Genomic DNA, 27,732 nt, shown 5'->3' with positions numbered 1-27,732 from the left:
GCATTTCTCAAAACAAAATCACCAGACCAAAACCGAAACACAAACCAACATAATTAAATCTAATAAATTACATGAGTTACCGCGGGATTTTCCAAACTTGTAACACACTGGCCGGTCTAATATTGATTTATGAAATGGGCATGCGAATATTTGTTCACTTCCCATTATCCAAGCATTCTTCCACCCCTCCACCTTGCCTTCTTCCACTAATGTCTGGGGTACGAACCGTTTCTTTCATACGAAAAGGAAACTATCAGATTTATCAACCTCTCTGAGCTGATGGCCTAGAGGCTAGATATTTATAGCAGCTCACTAAGCAGTTAACTATTAACTGTAACGCAATCTTATTAGTTGGCAGGAAGTGTAGCCCCGCATCCTCACAGACCTTTAATGTTATTTCGCCTGTTTCGCTTCTTTCGGTGTTTTGCATCAAATGTATAAACTACTGAAATGCTGCTGAGGGACATTTTAGGATTTATTAACCTTCTTCAGTGTTTGAAACCTTCAGGTATGTAGCGGATTTTCAGTGTAACGACAAGGAGATGGAATGTTAATTCCACTGAGTGTTATTTCCATTTTAGTCAGATATTTTCTACCAGATTATCTCAAAATTATTTTCTTTTGGGCCAGTCAGTAGTCACAGAAAATACTCTATTCGTTATCTGATTTGAATATGATCTAAACTGGCCGCAAAATGACAGAAGAGACAGTTCCTGACAAGACATGCTTTCCACTTTCACTACAAAAAATGTCCGATTGACGTATCATATACCTAGCGCGATGATAACTAGGTTCAGATACAATAAAAATTTAGTGCTCGGGACAAGAGATCTTGAGCTAGGAGACCTGTTTGACGTTTTCCGATTATTTGTTGCTATGAAAATTGGGAAACGTACTTTGCTACATTGTGTGACTAAAAATCTCAAACACACTGACCGGAAGTCTCCAACGACTGAGCCGGATTAATTGGTCTTCCCAAGAATTTTAGCATAACCGTGTTAAAATTTTCTTCGGACTTGAAAATTCCCAATCCTTAGGACTTGAGGACTAAACTAGCATTTGAAATAACGAGTCAAGAAATTAAAAACATTTCATCTCTACGTTTTATTCCCTAGACTCCTGGGGAGTGAGGGAGAAGGGGAGAGGGGGGGTGGTGGTTGTTTGGGTGTGATGTCCTCTTCTTGACCTTATTTCAGACCATCAGACGCTATTTTTGGTCTTTGCTTTGTTTGCTTGTTTTCTTCCTGGCTTTTAAACTGAAACTGCTATACTGAAAATAAACTGGAGTTCCAATAACTAAGGAAATACAGTGACCATTATACTGTACAAGGAGCCCATGAACCGCGGCGAGCAACACACGTCTTCATGTCACATGTCACGGCGTTTTCAGGGCCCAGTTTATTTCTAAGATCGATTATCACGCGAATATTGACTTTCGGCATATGTCCGCAATGTTGGCAAAACCTCATTGTCATGACTATTATTGTTACTATCGTTATCAACCCAATCATCATTTTCGCTATGTAATAATTACTGTTATTACTTCTGAGGTTTTGTCGAACTCACTGTATGATGACCTATGATATTTTTTTACCTCGATCAGTTTATGTCCTTGCTGGATGGTGCCCCTTTTGCAACACTAACAATTGTTGAATGACGTTTGAATAAAGGTGAACACTGAATTTTTTTTTAGGGTCAAATCGCTGGCCCGCCGGTACATACGGGATACCAAAACCTGATTCCGGGTGTCCAAAGACGGACCACTTTCAGTGGCTGGAGGGATGGAGATCCCAAGGCAGTAATAGCAATGACGTAAACAATTCGTGTTCAGCGGAATTTCACCTCGATGGAACCGTAGACAACACAAAAGTTAACAGGTCATTTTGCATCAAAGACAATACAACATACGACTCAATTAGACCCGTCTGGCCCAAAGGTTTGTATTGAAGTATTTTTCCATAACCTGGACTAGTTTTTCGAGAACTGGTGTTTATTCAGGTCTCTTCATGTTTGGTTACCAAAACGACAGATAACTTTTGTGACTCATTACTATTTATTATTATTTATTTATTGTTAATCATTTATTTGTTTATTTTAATTTAATAAACACAATTTGAAAATCTACCCCCTACTAAGGGACGGACCATTAGAAATGTTATGGTGGGGGTGGGGAATTTGTGAGCCCCAGGAATTTTTTTTCGTTATCAAATTCCTTGTATGAAGATTTTTTAGGCCGTAGCATGAAGATTTTTTAGGGTTAATTGGCGTGCATGAATTTTTTTTCATTTAATTTTCCCTTGCTTGAATATTTTTTTTGTACTTCGCCCCCCCCCCCCCCCCCCATAAGTTTTCTAATGGTCCGTCCCTAGTGACTTTCACATTCATATTTGCTTGGTTTTCACAATAACCGCAAGCATGGTACCGTAAGCACAAGGATCGGGATAATTTCTTAATTTTCTCCTAGAGTCAATTTAATAGAACTTTTACAAGTGTAATTTACAAGTGTAGCCATTGTTTTAGAGTCTGAAAACAACAGCTACACTTGTAAATTACACTTGTGAAAGGTTTATTAAATTGGCCCCTGCTTTCGGTTGTGCCTGCGTTTAGGTTATGCCGTTTAAAAACGGAGCGCAGCATAAAACACAAGGCGATCTTTTATGCCTGGCCATTTCAATAACTTGTTCTCCTGCTTGACTGCTATTTTTGGCACAAAACAAGATGCAGGTGTTGCAAGTGTACTCGGCATTTTACGAGTTACTGTAGTTCCTTTAAACTTAGAACTGAGGTACTACTATTTTAATTGCTAATTTGCATGTGAAGTCATGGCAGCCATGTTGGTGTCCAAGAACAAAAACATTTCTATTCTCTGGGAACTCTATTTTCATGTAAATTCTTTAAAATAATTTTTTATTGCATTGACCACTGACATGGCCGCTATGTCAACTGGTCGGTGAAAAAGAATAAAGTTCCTTGTAATTCTGTTAAAAAAAGCTGAGAACTTGCTTCTTTCATTGCTATCCAACGGCAAGTAATTCTCTCTTGAGTTTAAAAACGCATAGAGTTTTTGTTCGTGCGTCGGTAGTAAATTTACTCTTTACATTTTGCATCTAATATAAATACCAAAGATAAAGAATGAGTTACAGTTTGGGTGCTGAATGAACGAAAAGTAAATAAACATGCTCCAATTAACCAACTGTCCAAAATTACACACAACGCACCACATTTAACTGAATATTCCCGAAACATGTTGACATCCTTTGGGCCCTTGTTACTAGAGTGCTCACTATGCAATTGGTACTTTAATAAATGATTAAAACAGCAAGGTTAACCTTTTTCTGTGAATTCTGATCCGTATTGCTCAAAGGAAGCGAAGTCATGCAAGCCTGATTTACACGATAATAATAATCATCACTTATTATCCACTTAAAACATTTCTCCGTTGCTGATTGGCTCAAATTCCCCGGCTAATTCTTCATAACCAGCTAGCGTTGACCAGATTTTTAAGACGTTTGCGACGTTCGGTTATATGACTAAACAGCTCTTCATATCCTGAATTTGACGAGGAGCAAGATGATGAAGACGGGAACTTGACATCGATCGAGGAAAGCGTGTTTTAAAGTAACAATTATTTTGAATGAATAATAAAACAACCATTGGTTTCGATTTTCGTAGGATCTCAAGTATTATGCAGATCATACTCAGCCTCATTAAATAATTGCTAAAAATCATAATCATCACTTTTATGATGTTAATAAAAGTAATAGAAATGACGATGATGATGACGACGACGATTAGGATGCGGCTGATGACGATGATCGTGTTGTTGTTCATATATTAAATTCGCTTCATTTTAACTTTCTCTGCAGGTCAATACTGTATTTATAAAAAAGGGGCGTGCCCTTACGTTATGCACGGTGGTTTCGTCAAGTGGGACGATGAAAATTCTTTGAACGCGAACTCTAAAGGTGGAACGCGTCCTGGTGGCAAATATGTCGGCGATAACACAGAGATAAGGTTTTGCTGCAGAACAGACGGTGACAAGAGAGAACCCGTCATCCTCCCAACTAAACTCCCTTTTTATCTGTTGGCTTTTGGATCAGATGAATGCCAAATGGTCAAATGGGCGATAGCGACCTCAGAATGGATATATTACGACACAGAAAAGGTTAACAATACGGACGGCAGAAATTGGTCCTATCCTTATAATGCTGGGACACAACATCCTACAATTCATTACTGCTACTATCGTGGTGAGTATTATTGGCGGATTTAGCAAAGTCAACGCAACATAAATGAAAACGCGAAAACGCGCGGAAAGGATTGAACTCTACTTCCGGTACTCAATTTGTAGGTGTGCCGTTGGTTAATTCGGTTAATTTCATACATGGGAAATTTTGGTCAGTGGAATCCGTAATTCACGGTTTTAGAATCTGGAATAAGGCTCAAGGAATCCGGAATCCGACTAACGATTTGAATCCGAAACACAAATCCCACTGACAAAGAATCCGAAATCCACCACCTAGGAGACAGGGCTCGGATTTAAAATGGCTTTCCCCACTATTTGAAACATTTTACAGCTAGTAATTAGGAAGCAAGAAAATTATAGTATTTTGAGAAACAGTTAAAGACCTACTATTTTAGACTTGCAAATAATTTCTAACCTAATTTAGATACACATAAATTTTTACTCTCTATTTGATTAATTCTTTGAAACATATTCAATTTCTAGAGTAAACGAACTTTCAAATCCCAAGGTAGAAGAACCTATTATACACAAGCTTTCATTTCGTTCCACGGTGGAATCTTTATCACGTAATGAAGTTGGACGGAACTTGATTTATACTGCGAATCACGTGACAAAGCGTCCCTATTGTTCGCGGGGAGCTCGTAACCAGCGTCTCAGTTCATTGTTGGAACCCAATAAAATATTTCGATGGCCTCCCAGACTCTTCTCTTAAACATATCGTCTTCTCTCGCAAGGTTCGAAGAGGAGGCGATCACGATTCTAGGGAATGCAAGAAACGTTTTGCTCACTTTTCGAAATATGACCAGTTTTAGCATTGTTAATGCCAGTTATTCAATCATTGAGCTATACAGTCAATTTCCTCTTTAACGGATAACCCTGGGATCGCAAGTTAGAGTCCTCAACAGAGGGTTGGAATAGCGGAAGTTCAATTTTTTTTCCAGTCTCCAACTTAATTTTGTGAAGGGTTTAACTGCTGTTCGAAGCTGTTCGTATTATTGAGTATTATTGAGTTGTTTGCAACGTTCGCAACGTCGACTGTATATTCCAACATAGCTGTCTGACACTCTCATTTTTTTTTTGTAGGATGCAATATATCCTTAAATGGAACCAGAGGAACTTTTCACTCGCCAAACTATCCAGCAAAATACCCGGATGGACAATACTGCTCGTGGAGGATCACGGTTAATCCAGCCCAGCGAATTCACTTAGTATTTACAACGTTCAGCTTGCAAAACGAGACCAACACGGATGTATTATACGTTTACGATGGCAAGAATGAAGAGGGGAAGGAACTGGGAGTCTTTTATGGAAAACATCCTCCTCCTATAAGAGGAATTTACTCTTCGTCAAATCAAATATTTGTTATGTTTATTTCGGATAGTAGTGTGTCTTACACCGGTTTCAACGTGTCGTACTGCGACAATCAATGCCCAGGTAAGTGATGTCCGGGATGTGAGAGGTTCCATGGTGCGGGGCGGGGCGGGGCGGGGGGGAGTTATAATCAAACTTGGTTGGGACTTAACGTTTGTTTTGGCCAGTAAGTCCGGTCCCGCTCTGTGTACGAAATACGTGAAACTACTCCGAGAGGTTCCGTGTCTTTTTAACGATTTTCGTTAGCTTAGAAGTTGTTTTTCGTTGACTTGACGTGAGCTTGGTCTAATTTAACTTGGGTACCCTACGTGCTAAGCACACATGCGACTTTAGGCATGGGGAAGGACCTTAATGATAATAATAATTATAATAGTAATAATAGTAATAATAATAATAATAATAATAATAATAATAATAACAATAATAATAATAGTAATAATAATAATAATAATGTACTCCTTTGTACTGCGCAAATTCATGACCCCTCTCTGGCCAATTATAGCTTGCGCATTTCTTTAAACATTTTAAAATGTTTAAAGTGTTTATAGTCTGAAAAAAAAAAGAATATTAACGGTTTCTCCTTTTCTCAGAAACGACCACTGCTGCCTCAACCTTGTCAGTAATAACGAAGAGCACAACTAGCAAAGAATCTACAACGACAAAAGGAACTGGAAAGAGCGATAAAAAGGAAGAGAGTAAGGAAAAAGGCAAGAAACCTCTAGATTCTAGATTTCTACCATAAACTGTGATTCTTAATTTCAGTGGTTTAATTATCTAATATATATCACATGACATGGGCAAATTGCATATCAGTGTTTTAAGAGATTTACAAGGACTACAATGCCTCTCGGCCTCTACGCGTTTGTTATGCTAGAAGCTCTACAGGGTCGCCAATAGGTTTTTTGAGATCCCGGCTTGGCCATAACCTGAACCGAGGTCTTTATTCGGAATTTCAAAGCAAAACGGGGGTAAGATTCGGGATTTAAAGCATGCGTGGCACGCAGGATGCTAAAATTTACCATCGGGATTACGGTATGGAGCAAACATAAAAGGTGCTGCGCTTGTCTTAATCAATTTAAACGTTTAGTGAAAACTTATCTTTTTAAAATTTATGATCATCCTAGGAACGTATTTGCTACATTATCTTTATTTGATTTTATTCCGTGATTTTTTTATCCATTTTAACAATATTGTTAATTTTAACACTTAGCTTAATTTCAAAATTCTTAAACAGTGCATTATTATTTTATTTGTTTTAAAAAAATTAATAGTCGTTGTAAAGCGCCATTGAACAGGAATGGAAATGGCGTTATTCTTCTTATTACTATTGTTATTGAAGAAACCTATAGAGCATTTTCACATGACGTCACGACGGCCATGTTGGTGTTCCAAACCAATCCTATTGGAGTTGAACTGTTTTCTTATTCAAACGCTTTCTTTTGTTCCAATAAATTTGCATAGATGCTGGCCACATGAGTGAAAACGCTCTATTTGGGACCCTCGCTCTAGGCTTTAACCTGCGCTCTACGGTGCTGATATGAGCGAGCTTTAAGCAACGAGAACGCTGATGTCCTGGCCCTGGTTGTTCTAAAGATGGATAGTACTATCCATCGGATAAATCGCTATCCATCGGATAAGTATTAGGAAAACCTATTGTGCTATCTAGTGGATAGTGATTTATCCAGTGGATAGCGCTATCCACCTTTTGAACTGGCACCTGGATGTCAAGAATAGCAACCGGAAGTTCGATGTCTCGCTTGATGGAACGCCTCTGTCTCTCACAACAAATCTCAATACCTTTGTTTTAGCTCCCGTTGTATGAATTTGTCGAGTCAGCGCTGAAAGAGAGCAAATATCAACTTCCGGTTGCCATTTTTGTCGTCCTGGACGGCAACTTTCTCGTTGCTTAAGGTTTCTATAGTCAAAACGCATGTAAAACGCTAAATATTTTTTTCCAACAGGTGTAAATGTAGTTGCTGTTGTAGTTCCCGTTGTGATTTTAATCATCCTGGTTTTCCTGGTTCTGGCTGCGTTTTTTTATTATAAAAGGTACTTGTAATTAACTAAAGGTAAGCTAAAGTAGTGTTACTTTAGAGAGCAGCGAGCAGCCATCAAATGGCGCCTTTCACTAATTCAATGTGTTTCAATAATGTGTCAAATAAACAGACTTCCATTACAGTAGTATAAGTTATCGTTGACTCACATGTTAATTAACCAGTCAATGAAAGTACTGTTTAAATTTGTTCTTCAACAGCAAAATTTAAAAAAAGAAAAATTTGTTCATTATACAGGAGAGGAAGCACAAAACTAGACAAGGAGACACCAAACGTTATTTATGCGAGGTAATCTTTAAATAACAAAGCAGAATGAATTCAATTATTTGAAACATTTCAGCAGGCATATTTTAGCAGGTTTGCTTCCCTTTAAAGAGCAGCCGAGGATAGAAAAGTCATTACTAACCACTTTCTTGACTAGCTCTGACGGCTAATGACTAAAGGAAATGTACTCGTGAGCAATAACAGCTCTGAGTAACACCCAGAGTAACTGATGTATCAGCAAAACAAAACCAAAAAAACCGCAACAGATTAAAGCATTAAGCGAAGCAGTAAAAGTTATTTCATTGTTTTTACTCACCTATTTCTACCATGTTAATTTCTAGCCCGCAGATGGCACATGACAATCCCTCTACTGATAGGTAAGGATTATGAACACTCCAGAGCTGTAAATTCAGAGGAAAGAGACAGCTTAAGGTTGTCTTGCACAATGAGTCATCTCAATTTTAAACTGCCCTAGAGCTGGGAAGACTGAGGCAAAAAGTAGGGGAATAGCTAAGGGAGAGCAGGGGTGAATCCACTATTCAGTGGCCGCGACAAATTCGAAACTGGATTTTTTTTTAAACATTTCACCAGGCATATTTTAGCAGGTTTGCTTCCTTTTGAAGAGCAGAATAGAGAACCCACTACTAACCACTTTCCTGAATAGCTTTGACGGATATATGACTAAAGGACATGTACTCGTGGGCAATAACAGCTATGAGCAACAACCAAAGTAACTGATGTATCAGCAAAATAAAACCAAAAAAAATCATAACCGAAAAAAAGCATAGTAAAGCAGTAAAATTTATTTCATTGTTTTTACTTACCTATTTGCACCATGTCAATTTCCAGCCCGCAGACGGCACATGACAATCCCTCTACTGATAGGTAAGGATTCTGAACACTCCAGAGCCTTAAAATCAGGGGACAGAGACATCTTAAGATTGTCTTGCACAATGAGTGATCTCAATTTTAAACAGCCCTAGTGGTGAGAAGACTGAAGTAAAAATTGGATGGATAGTGAAGGTAGAGCAGGGGTGAATCCACTATTCAGCGGCCGTAACAAATTAGAAACTGGACTAACATTTGAAACATTTCAGCATGCACATTTTAGCAAGTTTGCTTCCCTTTGAAGAGTAGGATAGAGAACCCACTTCTAAGCACTTAATTGATTAGCTCTGACTTTGACTAAAGGACATGTACTTGTGAGCTATAACAGTTATGAGTAACACTCAAAGTAACTGACGTATCAGCAAAACAAAACAAAAAAATCGTAACAGATTAAAGTATAGTAAAGCAGTAAAAAATTATTTCATTGTTTTTACTTACCTATTTCTACCGTTTTGATTTCTAGCCTGCAAACGGCACACGACAATCCCTCTACTGATAGGTAAGGATTAAGAACAGTCCTGGGCCAGGTTTGTTTGAAACTGCATGGGTTAAGATAACCCAAGGTTAGTGCAAAATTTGAACTCAGATATGAGAGCTTTAAAAGCAAATTCAGTTTAATTCTCATCGTCTAAAATTTGATGATTGGATAGTTTAAAAAGAATATAGAAAATTATCTGAGAGAGTGCTTTTGATGAAAAGAAAAAGAAGCCTGGGTTAAAATTTAACCCTGGGTTAGGGCCAACTGGCATTCGAACAACTGGGTTCAGAGCCTTAAAATCAGAGGACAGAGACATCTTAAGGTTGTCTTGCACAATGAGCAATCTTAATTTTAAACAGCCCTAGTGCTGGGAAGACTGAAGCAATAAGGGGAGGACAAAGAAGGGCAGCTTGGGCAGATCTGGAAAATTCAAAAAGGGAGGCTGGTATACTTGGCAGCTACTTATTTCAGTGAGAATTCTTTAAAAATAGCACAAAATTTCACACAGAAAGGGGTGGCTTTGGTCACGCCGACCAAACCCTAAATCTGCCTATGGTGAAAGCTCCCTACCTTCTCCCCACCTTAGTTCATCCTTTAAAGTCTGTATTCCCCTAAATCATGAACGACACACTAATACTCAAGTAAGATAAACATGGCTGACTGAGTTTTAAACTAAAAATAATCTACTGTTTGGGAGTTTCTTTCATCAAAGTACACTAAGGACATTATTTATGTTGTGATGATCAGTGTAACCAGTTACCTTCTGTAATGGGCCATTTGCAGCTAAATGGTCAAATTAGACAAACAACCTCTTGTGCTGCGGTGAAGCACAGTCCCACTGTCTCCTTGCCTTCCAGGCCTCATTAATGTTCAAAAGATAAATAAAGCTATCCTCTAGATAAATCTCTATCCAGTGGATAACATAATTGGTTTCCCTAATATTTATCCACCGGATACAGCTATCGAACATTTCAACAATTAGGGCCAGAAAGGTTTTTGCACCATGTGACTATTCAGCTGCAATGTACCTAAATAATATTGTACCAACACTATATTGACTTTTAGGTCAACTGGCAGGGCCCCACTATCAGTTGGAAATCCATGCTATGAACGGTGAGAACCTAAATTTGAGTAAATTTAAATGTGGCTAACATTAACAGAACAGACCTTGTAATGGTAAGATTTCCATACAGCCCCATACACTTAATATCATAATAATTATCATGTATGCAGCAATCTCACAAATCTATAGCTACTATTAATAGTCTCAGCATGCATTCATAATAGATGACTATGGGCCTGAGCAGAAATCCTATCTTTGTTATCAGTGGGTGTATAATACTGTAGGGTGGTAATGGACCAGCTTCTATAGTCGGCAGATACAAAAAGAAGGTCACAGGTCACAAGTCAGGTTAGAGTACAGGACACCATGCTACGGTAAATAAAAAACATTAAAAACGTCTCCTTGCCCTAACTACAATCTGAAATATAGAGTTTTAGCTTAAAGGGAAACTGCTTATCTCAGTTATTTATTAATAGAGTAGTGACCCGCCCTTGTGACCTGTGACCACAGGTAACCCAGGCTCTGTGATAGTACCACAGTACGGTTCCAGTAAAATTACAGTGTTTGTATGGGGTAAAAATATCATCCTAAAATTTCTAGGAAATACTAAATAAAGATCAATGAAACTTACTCTGCAGTTAATTGTTGTTGTCCTTATTGCTCCAACGAAGTTTCGTGATAATTTGCAAAAATTTGTTCAAATTCACTCTATCTACAATAATAATATACAAGGTAGGAAACACGAGGTGCCATTTTCGCCGACATGCTCTCATTCAACACAACTTTTTCCACGAAATTCGAACTCCAACGGAAAATAAACATGCCAGGATCGTAGAAATAGGATAGCAGCAGATATAGAAACCAATGAAGCTTTCCCAGATAGAGAAACGAATCCCGCAGACTTTGACAAACTCGAAGAATATAATCCAAACACACCGAGAATACGCTCGCCGAAGCAGCCGGGCCAGATCAACGCGCGGCCAAGAAAATGAAGTCTGGGCACTGTACAAAAAAATTCCATCCCGGGAGTCCTGGGGTGACCTTTCTAGGGACCGATACATCATTTGCCCAAGGCCACCCTCCCCTGCTGGAAAAATACTTGATAGAAGACAATTGTTCTTCCTAGCCAATCACCATTTGCCAGAGCAAACCCCGCACACGCGCCTGAATTTAAATGGCTAAAAAAAAAATTATTTAATCAGGAGAGTCTGCGGAGTTACAAGGCGTCCCATTTCTTTTACTAAGGAATGCAAATAACAGTAATGAAACTAATGAAATAACAACGCGAAATGCTTACAAGGCGGGCTAAAAACAAGGTTGAACAAAAGGTAGATGATGACTGAGATACTGTTGCTGTGAACTCTCGAGCGAAACTATCGTAAATAAACGGTGAAGCTTACAAACTAATGTCAAAAATTATACAGAAAATTGCGACAGAATATGAATTGCGATAACTGAGACGAATGTGAAAGGCACGTGCACTAGTAAACAAAGAACTAGCGCCATTAACATATTTAGCGATTAATGCGGCAGTAACACGCCGACTTCTTGTCAATACAAGTGAACGCTCTATCGGTTAAATATGTGAATCATCGTGATACACAGGCTTCATTTTCTTGGCCGCGCGTTGATCTGGCCCGGCTGCTTCGGCGAGCGTATTCTCGGTGTGTTTGGATTATATTCTTCGAGTTTGTCAAAGTCTGTGGGATTCGTTTCTCTATCTGGAAAAGATTCATTGGTTTCTATATCTGCTGCTATCCTATTTCTACGATCCTGGCATGTTTATTTTCCGTTGGAGTTCGAATTTCGTGGAAAAAGTTGTGTTGAATGAGAGCATGTCGGCGAAAATGGCACCTCGTGTTTCCTACCTTGTATATTATTATTGTAGATAGAGTGAATTTGAACAAATTACTGCAAATTATCACGAAACTTCGTTGGAGCAATAAGGACAACAACGATTAACTGCAGAGTAAGTTTCATTGATCTTTATTTAGTATTTCCTAGAAATTTTAGGATGATATTTTTACCCCATACAAACACTGTAATTTTACTGGAACCGTACGGTGGTCGGCTATCACAGAGCCTGGGTTACCTGTGCTGTGACCGGCAATTTAACTTAAAGTCGCATTTATATGATATATTTGCCATATTTAGACGTTGCTTAACTTACCCACCTTATGCAGGTTTGCAAAACACAAACCATAAAACTTTTCCTTCGTGAGTATAAGCTTGTCAGCGATGGACATTTCTAGTGCTAATAGAGCGGTTTTCATTTGAGTGTCGAAAAGTAATTGGTTTTGCACTTTCTACACGATGCGATTGGCTTAAAAGATTCGCGCCACCTTTTCATCCAATCAGAAGTAAAACCAAAGCCAATTGTGACGCGCTCGCATGCATTTTCCCGCGCTTTGCGTCAGCCACATGTAATTACTTCGAGTTTTGATTGGTTCAATGTATTGTCTGTGTCCTATGTGATTGGCCAGAGTAATTACTTTGGTTTTGGTTTTACGACACTCAAACGAAAACCACTCTAATGCTTGTGGAATGCAAGCGTTTCAGGGCAGGAGGTGGCCGCCATCTTTGATCAGCTGTTTCAGATTGCTGAGAAAGATTGGGGCCACTTGCCCCAACTTCCTGCGGCCTTTGTTGTGCCAGATAAATACAGAATTACGCCGTGAAGTACCACATGTTCGAGGTATTATTATATGCAGGCACACACACCAGTCATGAACAAGAATCAAGCGAAACTTGCTATTTCCGAAGATAAAACTCATAACTCACAACTGATTAAGAAAACTTCAGTCTCTCTAAGGAAATAGTAATGCAGAGTCGGTGTGAAAGTACCTAATGTGAATGTAGCGTTTCTAACACTAGTTCTGTGTCAAAATGATGTGTTTTGTTCTGGGACACGTTTTTGAAGTTAAAGTGCCTAATTAAAAAATAAATTAGTTGCGAATTTACTTCTGATGATAGAAAAAAAACCCTTTATTAATGAGTTGGCATTCGTAAATTCTGACGATATAATGGTATTTGAAGATTTTTTAGGCCAGACTTTCATTAACTATCCCATGTTTTTTGGCTTTTTGCTCAGAAAAATCTCTTCTCGCTTTGCAGTTTTTCTAAGGTCTTGACTTCGAACGAGACTGATGAGGGTTAACATTACACCGACAGTATTCTTTTTTATTATATTCGCTTGAATGTCTTTAAATAAAATTTAAAACCATCCAGTTTGCTGTTTTCTTCGTAGTGGTTTCATGAATTTAGCTAACGATGAGTGTTCAGAAGCCTTCGAACTATACTCTTCACTAAATCCGAACACCATGGACAGGAGAGAAGCCTGCGGACAACCAGACGAACAGTACCAAACACTTTACAGGGGATCACCAGTATACGACACTCTAGAACCGGGCCAGGTTGCGAGTAACCCAATCTATGAAAGGTTTGTGTGCTGCATGGCCTTTGCTTATGAGTAATAAGGTGGCGCACGTAACCCGAGGTTCTAGTGACCGTGTGACTACTGAGCCACTGTATGATTACTGGAAGTCGCGACGATCGCCATTGATGAAGCGACGATTTACGACGGATTAAAGCGCCTTTGACAACGTCAGTCATGTAATAACGGCAAAGAAAACTGCAAAAAGTGTGCAACACTTTCATAGTGTTTGTTTTACTTATTTTCTCGTTTCCGTCGTCGTTGTGGTTGCGCTGATTTCGATAGTACCGTTACCACGCAAAACAATTCTCGATCATGGCACGATTTTGCCTGAAAAACTGACGATTCGATGGAAAACGCAGGTCGAAATCGATGTCCGCAGGTAACCATTCAGAGGCTCACCACTGACTGGAGGATTCAGCTGATCGGTCTTTTATTTTAGCATGATGCCGTTCCATTTGTCCTAAGGGATATCCACTAAATAGGAAGCTTTATGTTTACACCCATTACTTTTTACGATACTGTTATTTGAACCACTATGCTGGCTGAATACGGGACCGCCATACCAGATCCAGCTGTGGGCAGCACAAAAAGACCCAGTTTTTTTGTCCCCAGTTGTTCGGCTGCCCTTGTGCTTTGAAGTCTTAGAAAACTGCTCTAATTTAACTTTTAAGTCCAAAATTCTTATTCTTTTCGCTTTTGCAAAAGTTGCATCTACAACTGCGATGATTTTCATTATGTTTAATTCTTCATCCCGCAGTTGTAATATATTATTTCATATTTGGAAAACTGTTCTGTCTCCCTTACCTTTGCAGCACCTCTTGAAAGAGGAACCTTTTGGTTAACGCCGAGAGGGTATGGAACAGGGCGACGAGCAAAGAAGACGGAAACGTACACACTGTATACTCTGAGAGACATAACAGCCTTTTAATTAACAATTTGTAGAAAGTGCGTTGTATAAATTTTCTATTCGCTTGTTGCCAAATGTGAAGGAAAGCAGCTAACAGGGTGAGTTTTACGAATCAGTGAGTTAGGCGGAAAAGTAACAGGTTTAACTTAAATATACACTGTTAAAGAGTGTGTGCGTCACATGTGCGTCACATCTATTCTACTTGCAATAATCTCGAGCCTAATTTCAGCAGGGTAGATCAGTAGATGTAAAGAGCTGAAAGAAGTGTTATTAAATATTATCGAATTTGACGTGTTGCTATACGCTTGTGTGTAGTGTCAAGTTGTCTTGTGGCAATTCGGTTGGATTTTCTCTTAAAGTCAGCCTTCATTTTAATCGTTGTGAGTCTGAATGTTAAGAAGTTTTGATTTGGCGATTTCACATTCATGGGAAATAATACTTTCTTGGTAAATAATGGAACAGACATCCCGGAAGAGGAAAACAATATGAGAGCTGCGTTGCTCATGATAACAGTAAATCAAATCAAATCCATTATCCATATGTTTCCAATATACGTAGGTTTGATATGATCTTTTATGGGATATTTGGAGCTATTTTTGCTCTGGTGGGTAAATATAAGAATTTTTAGAAATGAAGTTAAAGAAATATAAGCGAGGGTACGTTTGTGTGACACTAAACAAAAACTCCCCGAAAACCTATAAAAACCTTACCAACTGTTCAGTGACCGTGTTACAGCTGGTGTTAAAAAAAAAATCCTTTAAAAACAGGTGATGCTGTAACTTAATTTGATCTTCTGTTTTGTCTCTTTACGATTTTACTGTCAGCCCTTTAAAGATCCTCTTTACATCAAACTAAATTCGTACAAAAGTTTGACTCACTGGACCCCCTGGGAATGTGTGGAATAATCTCTCCAACCTTTGTTGTCTTTAATGAAATCAAAAGCTGATCGCTGAATTTAATACGTCATCTGTAAGTGACAAATGCAAATGTAGTAGAATATCTAACGATGTCAAGTCAACATTGGCGTTGGCTCATAGTAAACAGAGTAAATTCCTGAGCAATGGACGGCAAAAGGACAACTCAGTTTGTTATGCTCTCAGGTAAGACAATCTATTTTTTAACAACCAGACGTGTCAAAGGATGTCGAAACCTTAGCTTTTTGGCACAATCAACCCCCCGCTCGATATGTTTACAAATATCCAATATAAGGGTGTTTAATCTTCTAATTACATAGTGTCTCTAAACCGTGGACTTGAAACACTGTGTTGATTACAGGCGGATTGTTTTGAATCCAAACCGTTCGTTTTTCCTTCGACTGTTGCTTAGATAAAAAGCGCCACAAAGGGGAACAAAACAGCCCAAAACAACTTATTAAATGGTTGGTAATTATGCCGAGGTTAATAACAATCTTCCTACAAAGTTGTCTCTCTTGACAACACAAGCTTGGGACGCATAATTTGACAAATCACATCTTTGACTTTAGAAGATAAAGGCATTATGCCTTGTAGTTTGTTTCAATTTAATCCTCACTGTTTAGGCGACAAAAAATACTTTGATGTGTGCTCGTCAGTTAATAATTACCAGAATTGGGTGCACACACAAGATTAGCAGGATGCAATTAAGAAGGGTACATTGTGGAACAGGATATGAAATAACTTAACTGCAGTCCATCACAATCAGAGGTCACCGACGAAACTTGTAGTATCTTAATAACACTGATTTGAGTTAGTTAGTTAAGCTCAAGGTGTCTACAAAAGAAATTCGCGTTTTTAAGCCACTGTACTGTGTTGATCACAATCGCATAATACTCAGTTCTAGTATACATTAATCGTTTTAGATAATAAATCGCATGAATAATTAGCAATCAGACTACTTCACCCGTGACGCGACATTAACTTATAATCAGTGAATTACAATTCAAGCTACAGTTCAACCATCTTCGTTTTCAATTAATGATATTTTTCGTAAACCTAATAAGTCAAAAACAGTTTTATGTCTAGTTATTATTATTATTATTATCATTATTTTCATCTATTCTATTTCATCTGTTCTGTTTTTGTTGTTGTTATTTCCTGTGCTTGGATGCGGGATTTCTCTAACGCAAGTGTCAGGATAAAAATTTTGGCTCTTCTCTAAGACAAATTCTCCTTAAATATCTTGGAAAAGTCCCCCTTCGGTATTTAGAAGCTATACTTTCCTCTAAAACCCACAGAAGAAGGTTAGTGTCCTTAGTGTTAGTGTGTCCTTATCACATGAAAGTGTAAACATGACTCTGATCTTTCTTTTATTAAATACCCCTTTTAAATGTTTTTTTCTCTTTCGTTTTCTTTTTAATAGGAGTCTTGCTTTTGAATGCTATGGCACAACAAACCGGTAGGTAACCTTCCGGTTGTTTAGGGAGACTCGCTCGTTAAGGCCGTGCGGTAGCCAGTTCTCGGCCGAGGATGCCCGTAAAAAACGCAAAAGGGTTGAGAGATGACGCCGTCCACACTGTTAAGCATAGACTAGGATGTCTTCTTCTTCATCGAATGCGATAATTGCATTCTGACCATAGGCGCAATCCGACTTTCTTTCCGCCCTTTTGTTAGCGAAACAAACGGAGTCCTCTGGCAAAGGGACTAACTACTCAAAAAGACCTGAATGGCCACCTGTATTTAGTGTTTAGTATCTCAAAAGTTAGAAAAACTTTGTTCTCTGACTTATACGAAAAGGATTATAAACAGCGCAGGGCCGAAAAGGGTAACGTTGCACAGCGTAATTAAGCGTCTGTACCACGGAAAAGCTCACAAGCTGTCATTTGAACGGTTTCATCATAGGTTTTTACTCATAGACTAAAAAGGTTAGACCCCGCCGGTTAGACCGAGCTTGTACAGGGTGATGAACATCAGCACAGGAAAGTAGTTGTCACTAGCTTGGTCTCGCTTCATCCACAGACCAAACGTAAAACCAGAATACAAAATCCTCAATGGCTATTGCTCTCAGTTAACACAAGTGAAAGTACAATATTAAAGTTCATTTTCAGTTCGTTTAGTGGGAGGACCAGATGCAAGAGAGGGCCGAGTTGAAGCTTTCTTCTCTGGGGTCTGGAGCTTAGTGTGTGGTGCAGGATGGGATATGTCAGATGCCGAAGTTGTTTGTCAGTCCCTGGGTTATGGAGGAGCCTCTGCATACAGTGTAAATCTCACCATTGTCAATCAGGCAAACAATACCGTGTGGCTAAGTGGAGTGCGATGCATCGGAAACGAGACCTCTCTTTCTGAGTGTGCCCATGATGGATGGGGAGAAAACAGTTGTGCCGAAAATCGAGCTGCAGGTGTCACATGTTTTCACCAAGGTTGGTTATCGTACACGTTAAAGAATAAATAATAATAAACAATAATCAGAACTGCAATGCGGGTCTTACCATATTAGGGCAAAACACAAGCCAGTCGACTTTCTATTGAAAGGCACTTCGGTAAAACAGACATTTAAAATGGGCCCATAGACCTTTCCTTTTTTTCTGATTTCTCAAAATAATCAACGCATAATGGTTTTCAACTGAGAACTTAACAACAGCCAAGTTAGCTGCTTCGTTGTCGTCCACCGGTAGATAGAAAGGCAACACTGGCCCGACTTGTACGAATGGTAGGGGTAACTACAACGTAATAGGCCATTTCCGAGTTTCCCCGGGGCCTCTGTATCAAAACGAGGTTAAGTGCTCAGCCTTTGATATGGAAGTGATTTTTCATTCTCATGCAAGTAAAACTCGTTTTCACATGAAAGGTTGTGCACTTGGCCTCATTTTGAAAGTGAGGGTTTTTGGAACTCAGAAGTGGCCTATTGAAAGCCGGGAATGTTCAAATGCTATAAAACATGACAAAGTAGTGAAAAGTGGACGTTATTTGGTTAATATAGTAAATACGTGGGAGTACGAATATTGAAGAACGTAAATTTAGCATTAGGAAGTTTAAATTTTTTCCATCAATAAATATACGTACTGCTTCTACAAATTGTCCTTTGGTGTTTTCTTCTGGTCACCACTAATTAAGGGGTACTATTTATTTTCTTGTGTTTTCACATGTATTTTTTAGCAAGACCACAATTAATTTCAAGTGGCCTGGACACCATCACGATAAAATATCAACCAGTCCGCGTTACAGATATTTCATATACGGTCCAAATATGGTCAAACACTACTGCAACATGGCGCGACACAAGATGCATTCAAAGCACAGTTAAAAACACTTGTGTTGTGACAAACCTGAGTAGGATTGTCACTCTGACTGGTTTGAGTCCTGGGCATGCGTACTTCGTCAGACTTGCTTCTTCCTCTCAAGGGTTTAGTCAAGTGTCCGAGCCAATGGAAACCAAGAAATTAGGTAAGAGCCTGACCCTAACATTTTCTTTCTAGTATTTCAGTGCTGACATGATAATTCCAACTGAAAAAATCTTTATTTCATTTTATGTTCAAGGTTTCCCTCTGCAACTCGAAATCGTTTCTAGTTCAAGTAATTCCGTTTCCTTGAAATGGGTGTCAGCCAACTCGGTAATCTCTAATTACACCGTGGAAGTAAAATGCTGCGAGGAAACCACATGGACAAAAGCGTACTGTTCAGAAAGTCTGATTGGTCGAGACTGCACTTTAAGCGATACAACGGCCACAGTGATTGGTCTTGAGCCAAACGAAAAGTATTATTTCAGAGTCTATGCTTTGTATAAGAACTTCAAGAGCGCGGTGAGTATGTCGAGTGGAGCAGTCAGGACCAAGCCAGAAGTCAAAAGTAAGTCAATATTTTGTACATGTTACTACGTTTGTCAGCCTTTCGGTCAAACTTCAGCTAAAATAGAAAATTCAATCAATTCAAAATCCTCAATGGTTATCGCTTTCAGTTAACACAAGTCAAAGGTGCAATTAAAATTCAATTTCAGTTAGTGGAAGGACCAATTGCAAGAGAGGGCCGAGTTGCAGTTTCTTCTCTGGCGTCTGGAGCTTAGTGTACAGTGCATGATGGTCAATATTTTTACTTGAGCCTTTCGGTCAAACTTCAGCTAAAATCAATAACATAAAAAACGCACAATCTACAATTTGATAGTATTTCTGTAGTAATTGACAATAATACCCTTTTTTTCTGCCTTTCAAGATGAGTTAATACGGGCAGTCAAGAGCCATAATGTCCCATCATGGCTCTTGGGCAGTTTATTGACCTTAGACTGCTTGCGGGGATGCCTTTTCTGGCTTCGCCGCTCGCGAGCATGGGTTACGTGTAAAGTAGCTTTGCAAAGAAAAATGAGAGACTGCACGCAGTCTAGTTGTCCATGGTCATGCAAACGAAAGGAAAATTAGCGAAAATAATGAGAAAAGCAAAGATATTACTTTGTTAACCGTTTGCTGTAAAAGATTCCCTTAAAACTGTATCCAATGAGTTAATTTATTACTGGTTTGCAGGTGAGGTCACGGAGGACATGTTGGTGGTTAACCCGGAACGAAAGCGTTTCTCTCCTCTGGGAACTAAAACTTGTTTTCATGTAAATGTTTGGAAAAGGATATTACCACCACCAAGATGGCCGCCTTGTCACGTGGTTGCAAACCAATAATACTCCTGATAGTGGCAATTTTGGGGTAGCGAGTGAGACTGGGTCTGTGATGTGTCGAATGGCACTGTGGGACTGGTATGTGGACAAACTTGGACCCAGTATCCTGCGCAACATCATTATTGCCAACAAAAGAAATGATGGTGTAACAAACAATCCCATAACGCAATTGTACACAACACCGACCCGTTCCTCAGCGCATGTTTAAAACAACCAGTTACAGAGTATGTGCAATACTTGAAAAGAAAACAGATTTAGAGGACTCAGGTGCTAGGAGAACAGTTTATAGGCTGAAACTTAGCAGGTAGTATAACATTCGTTAGAAACAGTAAACAAAAAACAAAAACAAAAGTCCGCAACTCGGCCTAGAGTTCTAAACTGGGATTTAACATCCCAGCTAGTTAAACATTGCATGAAAAAAGAAAAGTCAAATTTTCCTGTTTAATATTTTAGATTTTACAACCTATCAAATTTGGATGAGTTCTCAAAATCCCGGATGTATAACGTCACAGACCGGCCATACTATAACACTGTTTTGTCACACGCCCGTCGGCGAAATTACCGTTTTCAAATGGACTAGAGGTGGAAGAGTAGTTTCCAATGGGAGCACCAGTGGCGTTCTAAATGTACCTATTTCCTCATCGGATGATTTTGGGGTGTACACCTGTCACGCGATGAATAAACATGGTGTCACAAGCTACAACATAACAGTTTGTCAGAATACAGATCACGTTGGAGTAGCGGCCTCGGAAGGTATCAGTTCCTTAAATTATCGTTAACTGGTATAAGAAAAGTCGCGCGATCAAGTAACCTTCTTTGCCGCATGAAAATGTTTCTACCGTTAAATAATATTATTAACTGTGTTTATCCAAGGCCACTTATATGACAGGGATGATGTACGCACGTACTGACGGGCAACCAAAATTTCTTGGATGCATAGATGACCAAATTTTCTGCCCATAGTGATCCACTGAGCGCGGTCTTCGGACGCGCGTGACGCTCTTACCGAGAGCAGCCGGGTTAATAACAAGGTTTCGAGTCTTTTCACGGTGGTAGCTTAACCTCATTAACTAAATTTCATAGGTTTTGTCTGACTTAGAACAACCTTTTATGATTTTTCCCCCAGTCCCGTGGGTGGATACTCGTGGAAATTCCTGCCGGGGTAGTGCCGCCCGGTTCTCTAAATCCTGACCCGATTTCAGACCAAAAAATGTCATTTTCCAGACCCGTTTTCAGACCAGACCTCTAAAATCCATACCCGTTTTCAGAACTGGCCGTTAGGCAGAAATTATGTTAGTATTGCTTAGATTAGAGCGCAAACGAAAAAAAAAATTCCTCAAATTCGTTTGCATTCGCATATTTCTCTTTCTTTCTTACTCATTTGGAATTAAAACGATAAATACGTTCATACACTCGCGTAGTTCCCTCGAAAACCATACCCGATTCCAGACCAAAATGGGCAAAGTGTATACCCGTTTCAGACCAAAACTAGCTAAAACGGCGCAAAAACCCTACCTGATGGGACGGCACATACCTATATAGCCTATACAAGGGAGTACCCCCCCGGGCCCCCAGTATATATGGGCATATAACCCAGCTTTCCTTTTTTTTCACAACGTGAGTAAATATCAGATCAGAATGCAACATTTTTAATAGAATACTAGTACACTATAAATACGATTTACTTTATAGCTGTTGTGCGAACTAACATTCTCTCTACCTTTCTCGACAGATTACAATCATGTAGCTATCGCTGTCATTACAACTTGCTTTATCTGTTTTGCAATATTCATCGTCGTGTTGATTCTTTTGAAAATGGCTCGGATCCGCCATCGACGAAGGAAACAATCTCTGGACGCGGCAACTAACAGAGAAGAGATAGCTATGCTGCATTACAGACAAAAAATATCCAGAAGCGGTAACAATAACGAGGACGACCTGGAGTAAAACCTATCCTGTTCACATTAAGTCTGCGCAGTTACATTGTCCTGCTATCCCTTGTCACAGGTCTCGATCCCTTGGCGGGGAGGGGGTACTCGCTATAATGGCCCATACGGGGAAGCTCCGCCCGAATCAGGTATCTGATTCACAACTGGTATATAGAACGGTAAGGGGTTGGACCACGTGGCGGAGCCTCCCCGTATAAGCTTTTTTGAGTACCCCTTGGGTCGTAAACCTCGTCTGTGTCCCCTAAAAGTGGTGGCGAAAGAACATTTTGGCAGAGTTACTTTGTGGTGCGCTTGTTTGCAGGATAAAAATACCACGAATACTAAAAATTATTTGTTCAAACATGGTGACATTACTTCAAGTGTAACCCCGAAGCCAGTTGAAGGCTGGCGTTAAAAGAGAAGAGGATAGAAAGGCTAGAGAGGTTGACTAAGTTGACCGAGCTGAAAGTCAGACTCGCGTTAGCCGTTAAATTTGACGTTAAACTATGCTGTTAGAGACCTTCAGATCGAGGTTTTTTGGTAGTTCCCGTAGACTGCGAACGTTAAGAATTCAAATGACTAGTGCCGTGCCGTTAGGTTCACGTTTTCACGGCTAGACTACGCTGTTGAGGGAAGAGATTTACCGCAAGGTTCTTGCAACCAAAAGCGTCAAAATCCGACGTTTATTATATAATACTTTTTAGAACTATTTGGCTTATCGAATCCTTTTTCATCGAAACGTAATTTTGAAGACGATTTCTCAGCTAAATCAGAAGTCAACGAATGACTGAACGAAAACCTACCATCCGCAAATCTTTAGTACCAAATATGGGAAGACGGCTAACGTGAAACCGCAAACCGCAGTTTGCCGGCATTTGCGGTAAGATGGCCAAACTTGGATCTCAAGGTCTCTAATATCCGCTTGAAAACAAAGAATGTTCAAACCTCTGCACAGGTAGCCCTATCAGGAATAACCGCTCCCGCAGTGGGGAGGTTTCTGAGAAACTGTGCACCTACCCCTCGCCTAGGTCATCATTTTTAATCCCTAAGTGAGAAGTAAGTGTTAACGTTAGCTTAAGGGAGGGGTAAGTGGGTAGTTCCCAGAAACCTAAATTGATCCCAAAAAAACAATTTTATCAAAGGCGTTTTTGAGTGACGCACGTCAACAGGAAAAGACGTTCCTGAGCAGTGGCTTTGCCCAGATTTTCAGTTAAACCGTGTCTACAAGGGTGAAGAAACCAAGTAATACAAATTTTATAGTGCCAAAACATATTGAAACGGAAAAGTCCTCACTTCCGGTTGACTGACATGCGTCTCTCAAAAATTAAAGGCGTTTTTGAGCGACGCACGTCTACCGGAAGTGAAGCATTTTCCTTTTTAATATGCCACGACGCTACCAAACTATTTTTGCCAATTCTTTACTCTTATAGAGACGATCTTACCGAAAACATGGACAAAACCACTTCTGACCGTAGTGGACAGTCACTGTCAACAACAGTCCTTTCTAGAACTACGTTTACCCGGACGATCAGACATGTTCAACTTACTTATGAAGTCACTCCTGGGCACAGTTACAACTTTCTATGTCTCTTTCCCTAATGTGTCGTTTCCTGTTCCATCGTAATGACTATAGTTTTTCCATAATTTTAATGGTATCCAGTAACCGACACACTCAATGCAGGGACGCTATTCAAGCTTGGGCCACCTGCGGTATCAAAAGCAGTTCAGTGGCCTTAAAGGCCCAAAGCAAATCCCGAATAGAAAATATCGGGGAACAAAAAGTATCTTTTTGAGATTTTAAAAGTCATGCCGGTGTTTTGCACACCGTTAACTACTACAAAACTATTTCATCTGATCCGCATCAGGCAAGCCGAAATCACTGAAAGCGCGAGATAAGTAGAAAACAGGATTTGGATAGCTTTCTATTTTTCCCTATATTTGCTTGTAATTATGTTCCTTTTGTAAAAAGTAATAACAGCAATCGTTCAAGTATGTTTGAGTGGTACAGAGCATGTAAAAAGACAATAAAGAAAGAACGAAACTAAGAAAGATAAAGACAAACCTCCAAAAATCGCATTTTCATTTCACTCTCTTATAGTTATTTTTAATTTTTTACCTACATTTTCCTATCCATTATTTTGCCTCCAAGTCAATCTCATATTGCCCCATAAAAGGCTACGATAAAATTATTTTGGATAATAATTGTTGGTTTGGGAATTTCAGTATTTGTACAATGCTTATTGGTATACTTGTGTTCTTTTATTTAAGGGCTGCACGTAAAGTAATCGCAACCATTTTCGTAACATATGTTATGCTCCAAAAATATCACAGCGTCACTATCTTCTCTTTTTTTCATAGATGGAAGAAATTATCGTTAAAATTTTGTTTTCTTTTGTATAAGGTACACTGATAAGAAATGTCTTGATAACTGTTTGTTGTTACAAAAAATTAGAGCAGAAATTAAACTAATGCTTTTAAATTATTTATAGGAAGGAATCGATCTTGAACAGATGTAGCTCTATTTCGTTTTTCCCAATAAGTACTCAAACGTTTTCAATAGGGTATCAATCGGCGAACGACTAATAATGGACTGAATAGGATCGGTGAAACTTTGTTGCTAATTACTGGAGAAAAAAATGGAAGTGAAAGTCATTAGCCTAAAAATATCTTACTGAAATGAAAAGTAATCATAAACGAACCATCACCTTTCGGTTAACGAAACCGTTTGTTTGGATTTGACACTAAATATATACCGAAAATTCTTCTTTGTTTTAGCATTTTAAAGTGAAATTTTTGTATTTGTTAATGACTTAGTATGTTGCGAGTCAAGATTGTGGGCCATTTGACATAGGAGTTAGCTGATGTGAAATCAGTTAAAAAATGAAAAAAAAAAAAAAAGTGAAAAGGTTGATGGTGCTCTAGTGACAATTCGGTTATAAAGTTAGAATTTTTAAGCATGCACAGATACCGTACCGATTGGGCGCTATGAAGAATTGAATAACGTTATAGAAATGTTTCCAGGGAGGGTACTCCGGATTTCAAGTGACGGGGATGATTGAAGGATTTCTTCGGGTTTGAAATTTTCGATTAGGCAGGAAATTTTAGCAAGTATTTTTGGGGCGGAAGGATTTGAGTAGATATTTTCTTGGGTTTTCAAAACAATCTGAAGTTTCGTGGTGGTGCCTGCACATCCCGGTCGCGTACCATAGTTCTGCGCATAATCGTTTTTAAAAACTCTATTTTTCGTGTTATATCATGATACTTACTTAAAATTTTTAAGGCTCGGAAACTTGGCATGGGATTTTTTTGGGTTAATTATCTGGTCCAGGGATTTTTTGGGGTTTTGTCGGGTTTTGATTTTTGCCCCCTGCATTGAATCACCCTTATAACTTAAAATCCGAAGTACCCCCCGGGTTATTTTCAATACTGGCCACAATGCCCCACAATTAAAGGACGAATCATTTGGACGCCATGATGTCATTCTATTGGCTGGTTTTATTGGTAGTTACATAATAAAGAGAGTAAACAGAACATTTCATGCTGACAGCTTAGACCTAAATATTTTTCAACACTAAAAGAGAATCGAGACCATCTAGTCCTTTCTGTCTAGACTTAATAAGTGCCGATTCAACCAGTTACAGTCAGTTAGTATCCATCAATCTCTGGGATGGTATTAAGAGCTCGTTGAAAGTTAACTTCTGTTTCTCTATTGTCCTCGCCCCGACTTTTGTCCTGACTTTTTACGACAAGTCCCAACGAGCAGGCCGCTGATCGCGGAGATGTACATGCTGGAGGACTTTTGCTGTTAGTGTCCCTGTTCCTCAAATTGTTTATGTCAATCGCAAAGACATCATTGTCGTTTTGTGAGCTTCCAATGAGCCCTAGCCGACTAAAAATTTGCTTAACCGCAGCGCGAAATTCCCTCTTCCGAATAGAATAGATAATCGTGTTGCACACCGAACTGACAACATAGATGCACTTTGCACCAAGAATCAGATAGGGTGGAACGTGAATGCTTGTCGCATACTTACGGAGTAAATTAACAACCCATAGTGGAAAAAAGCAAAACAGAAACGCTGCAATAATAACAACGACATCAACGGACGCCTTTCTTTCTTTTCTTTTTCTTATAAGTTCTTGTTGATTATTTTCAAGGTTTTCAGCAGAATCGTCAAAACCTCCTAGCTGGGTTTCTTGTGCCAAGGCGTTTATTTGCATTTTTGCCGTGTTGTAAACCGACCAGTTTAGAAAGAAAATTACCAGAAATGGCACAATGAAGGAAGACAGGTAGATCAACCCATTCCTTGTATGAGATTTATCTCTCTGCGAAAGCCATCCATTTTCACAGCGAAACACCTCTGGATTATAGACGTTCTGCAAGCTGTAACCAAAAATTGGACCCATGGACACTGGGATTGGGATGAGCCAGATCAGGGACATGAACAGCGCGTTGCGTACAGTAATCGTGCCATCGTACGTTAAAGGCGATTTGACGATTGCCTTATACCGATCGTAAGACACTGCCACCAGGTGAAGAATCGTGTTGATGTAAAAGTAGCGATGAAAGCATGGATTGAGATAACACATTGTCTGGCCGTATAGCCATTTTTCTTGTGCTATGCTTGCGATGCGAAACGAGCTGTCGAGAATTAGATTCAGAAAGTCCGACACAGCGAGACTGGCAAGGAGAATGTATCGCATCACGTGCAATCTCCTTTGGAAAGATATCGTCAAGATCACCAGCAAATTACCAGGAAGGCCGACCACATCGAAAAGTGCATGGATCACTGCAATAACTTTTAAAAACACCATTCTGGATTGAATATTTGTTGAATAAGTGTTAAGACGTCTTGCATCGGCGCTGTTTTGTAGCGTTTGAACAATGTTCCGAAATTCATAGAAAATTATTTGGTGCAAGACAAAAAGGAAACGTTTGCAGGAAAACTAGCTTAGCTGATTAAAACAAAACAAAACAAATCGGCATTTTTGTAAAATGTCAGACACAATGAATAATTTCCGTCTTCCTTCTTGTAAGCTCAATGCCTTACGGTTTTCATCTGTGCCTTAAACCGTTGGTGAGGAGAAACAGTAAAAGAAGCCTGTATCAGTAGCCAGTGTGTTAAGTTCAGTAGCAGGTCAAATAAGAAAAGACACACAGTTTGTTGCAAAACTAGAGTCGAAAAACTGAAATCGAAACAGTTTTTTCGATGTAATTTTTGTTTTCATTCTATGAATAATCAAACATATAAGCACCTATCGGGAAAAGGTTGGAAGGACTGTGTCCATGTAACGGAAGCAATTTGAAAATGCACAACTAGTATTAACAATAACAATTCAATCGACGGAGAAGTTTTAATTTAGATTTACTTGCATGCGTTAGATTTCCTTAGAATTTAAGGGATATTTTATCGAGATGTAGATGATATCTCAAGATTCCCCTTTAAAACGTCTTGCAGATTTTAGATTTACACTGCGAACTTACAAACAGTGGTCAACATAAACGTTCTAATGACACGAATTTGGTGT

At 39.2% G+C, this 27,732-nt stretch overlaps 4 protein-coding genes across 5 annotated transcripts; 3 read left to right on the top strand and 1 right to left on the bottom strand.

Annotated features, from left to right (window-relative positions):
- The first annotated feature begins 342 nt into the window (after positions 1-342).
- On the top strand, positions 343-5,688 carry LOC140953855 (uncharacterized). The gene is made up of 4 exons (XM_073403232.1): positions 343-508; positions 1,694-1,936; positions 3,867-4,250; positions 5,330-5,688. The coding sequence occupies exons 1-4, from the start codon at positions 451-453 to the stop codon at positions 5,686-5,688; spliced, it is 1,044 nt and encodes a 347-aa protein (XP_073259333.1). The 5' UTR covers positions 343-450.
- Positions 5,689-7,007: 1,319 nt separating this feature from the next.
- Positions 7,008-15,175, top strand: LOC140922029 (uncharacterized). 2 transcript variants are annotated; one of them, XM_073372060.1, is made up of 8 exons: positions 7,008-7,666; positions 7,909-7,959; positions 8,277-8,312; positions 8,785-8,820; positions 9,287-9,322; positions 10,367-10,414; positions 13,612-13,803; positions 14,613-15,175. In XM_073372060.1, the coding sequence occupies exons 3-8, from the start codon at positions 8,284-8,286 to the stop codon at positions 14,620-14,622; spliced, it is 351 nt and encodes a 116-aa protein (XP_073228161.1). In that variant the 5' UTR covers positions 7,008-7,666; positions 7,909-7,959; positions 8,277-8,283; the 3' UTR covers positions 14,623-15,175. The 2 variants fall into 2 exon arrangements, with proteins under 2 accessions (XP_073228161.1, XP_073228162.1); XM_073372061.1 differs by lacking the exon at positions 8,785-8,820 and having other exon boundaries at positions 7,009-7,666.
- Positions 15,176-17,041: 1,866 nt separating this feature from the next.
- On the top strand, positions 17,042-22,429 carry LOC140922021 (uncharacterized). The gene is made up of 6 exons (XM_073372052.1): positions 17,042-17,080; positions 17,730-18,041; positions 18,778-19,065; positions 19,159-19,467; positions 20,732-21,031; positions 22,011-22,429. The coding sequence occupies exons 1-6, from the start codon at positions 17,065-17,067 to the stop codon at positions 22,223-22,225; spliced, it is 1,440 nt and encodes a 479-aa protein (XP_073228153.1). The 5' UTR covers positions 17,042-17,064; the 3' UTR covers positions 22,226-22,429.
- Positions 22,430-25,851: 3,422 nt separating this feature from the next.
- Positions 25,852-27,089, bottom strand: LOC140922023 (trace amine-associated receptor 8b-like). Its single transcript, XM_073372054.1, has one exon. It carries the CDS (start codon positions 27,016-27,018, stop codon positions 25,852-25,854), a length of 1,167 nt encoding a protein of 388 aa, XP_073228155.1. The 5' UTR covers positions 27,019-27,089.
- Positions 27,090-27,732: the final 643 nt, after the last annotated feature.

Source organism: Porites lutea, chromosome 12 (genome assembly GCF_958299795.1).
Source record: "Porites lutea chromosome 12, jaPorLute2.1, whole genome shotgun sequence".
Taxonomy (NCBI): Eukaryota; Metazoa; Cnidaria; class Anthozoa; order Scleractinia; family Poritidae; genus Porites; species Porites lutea.
This window is presented reverse-complemented; position numbering and strand designations above follow the sequence as displayed.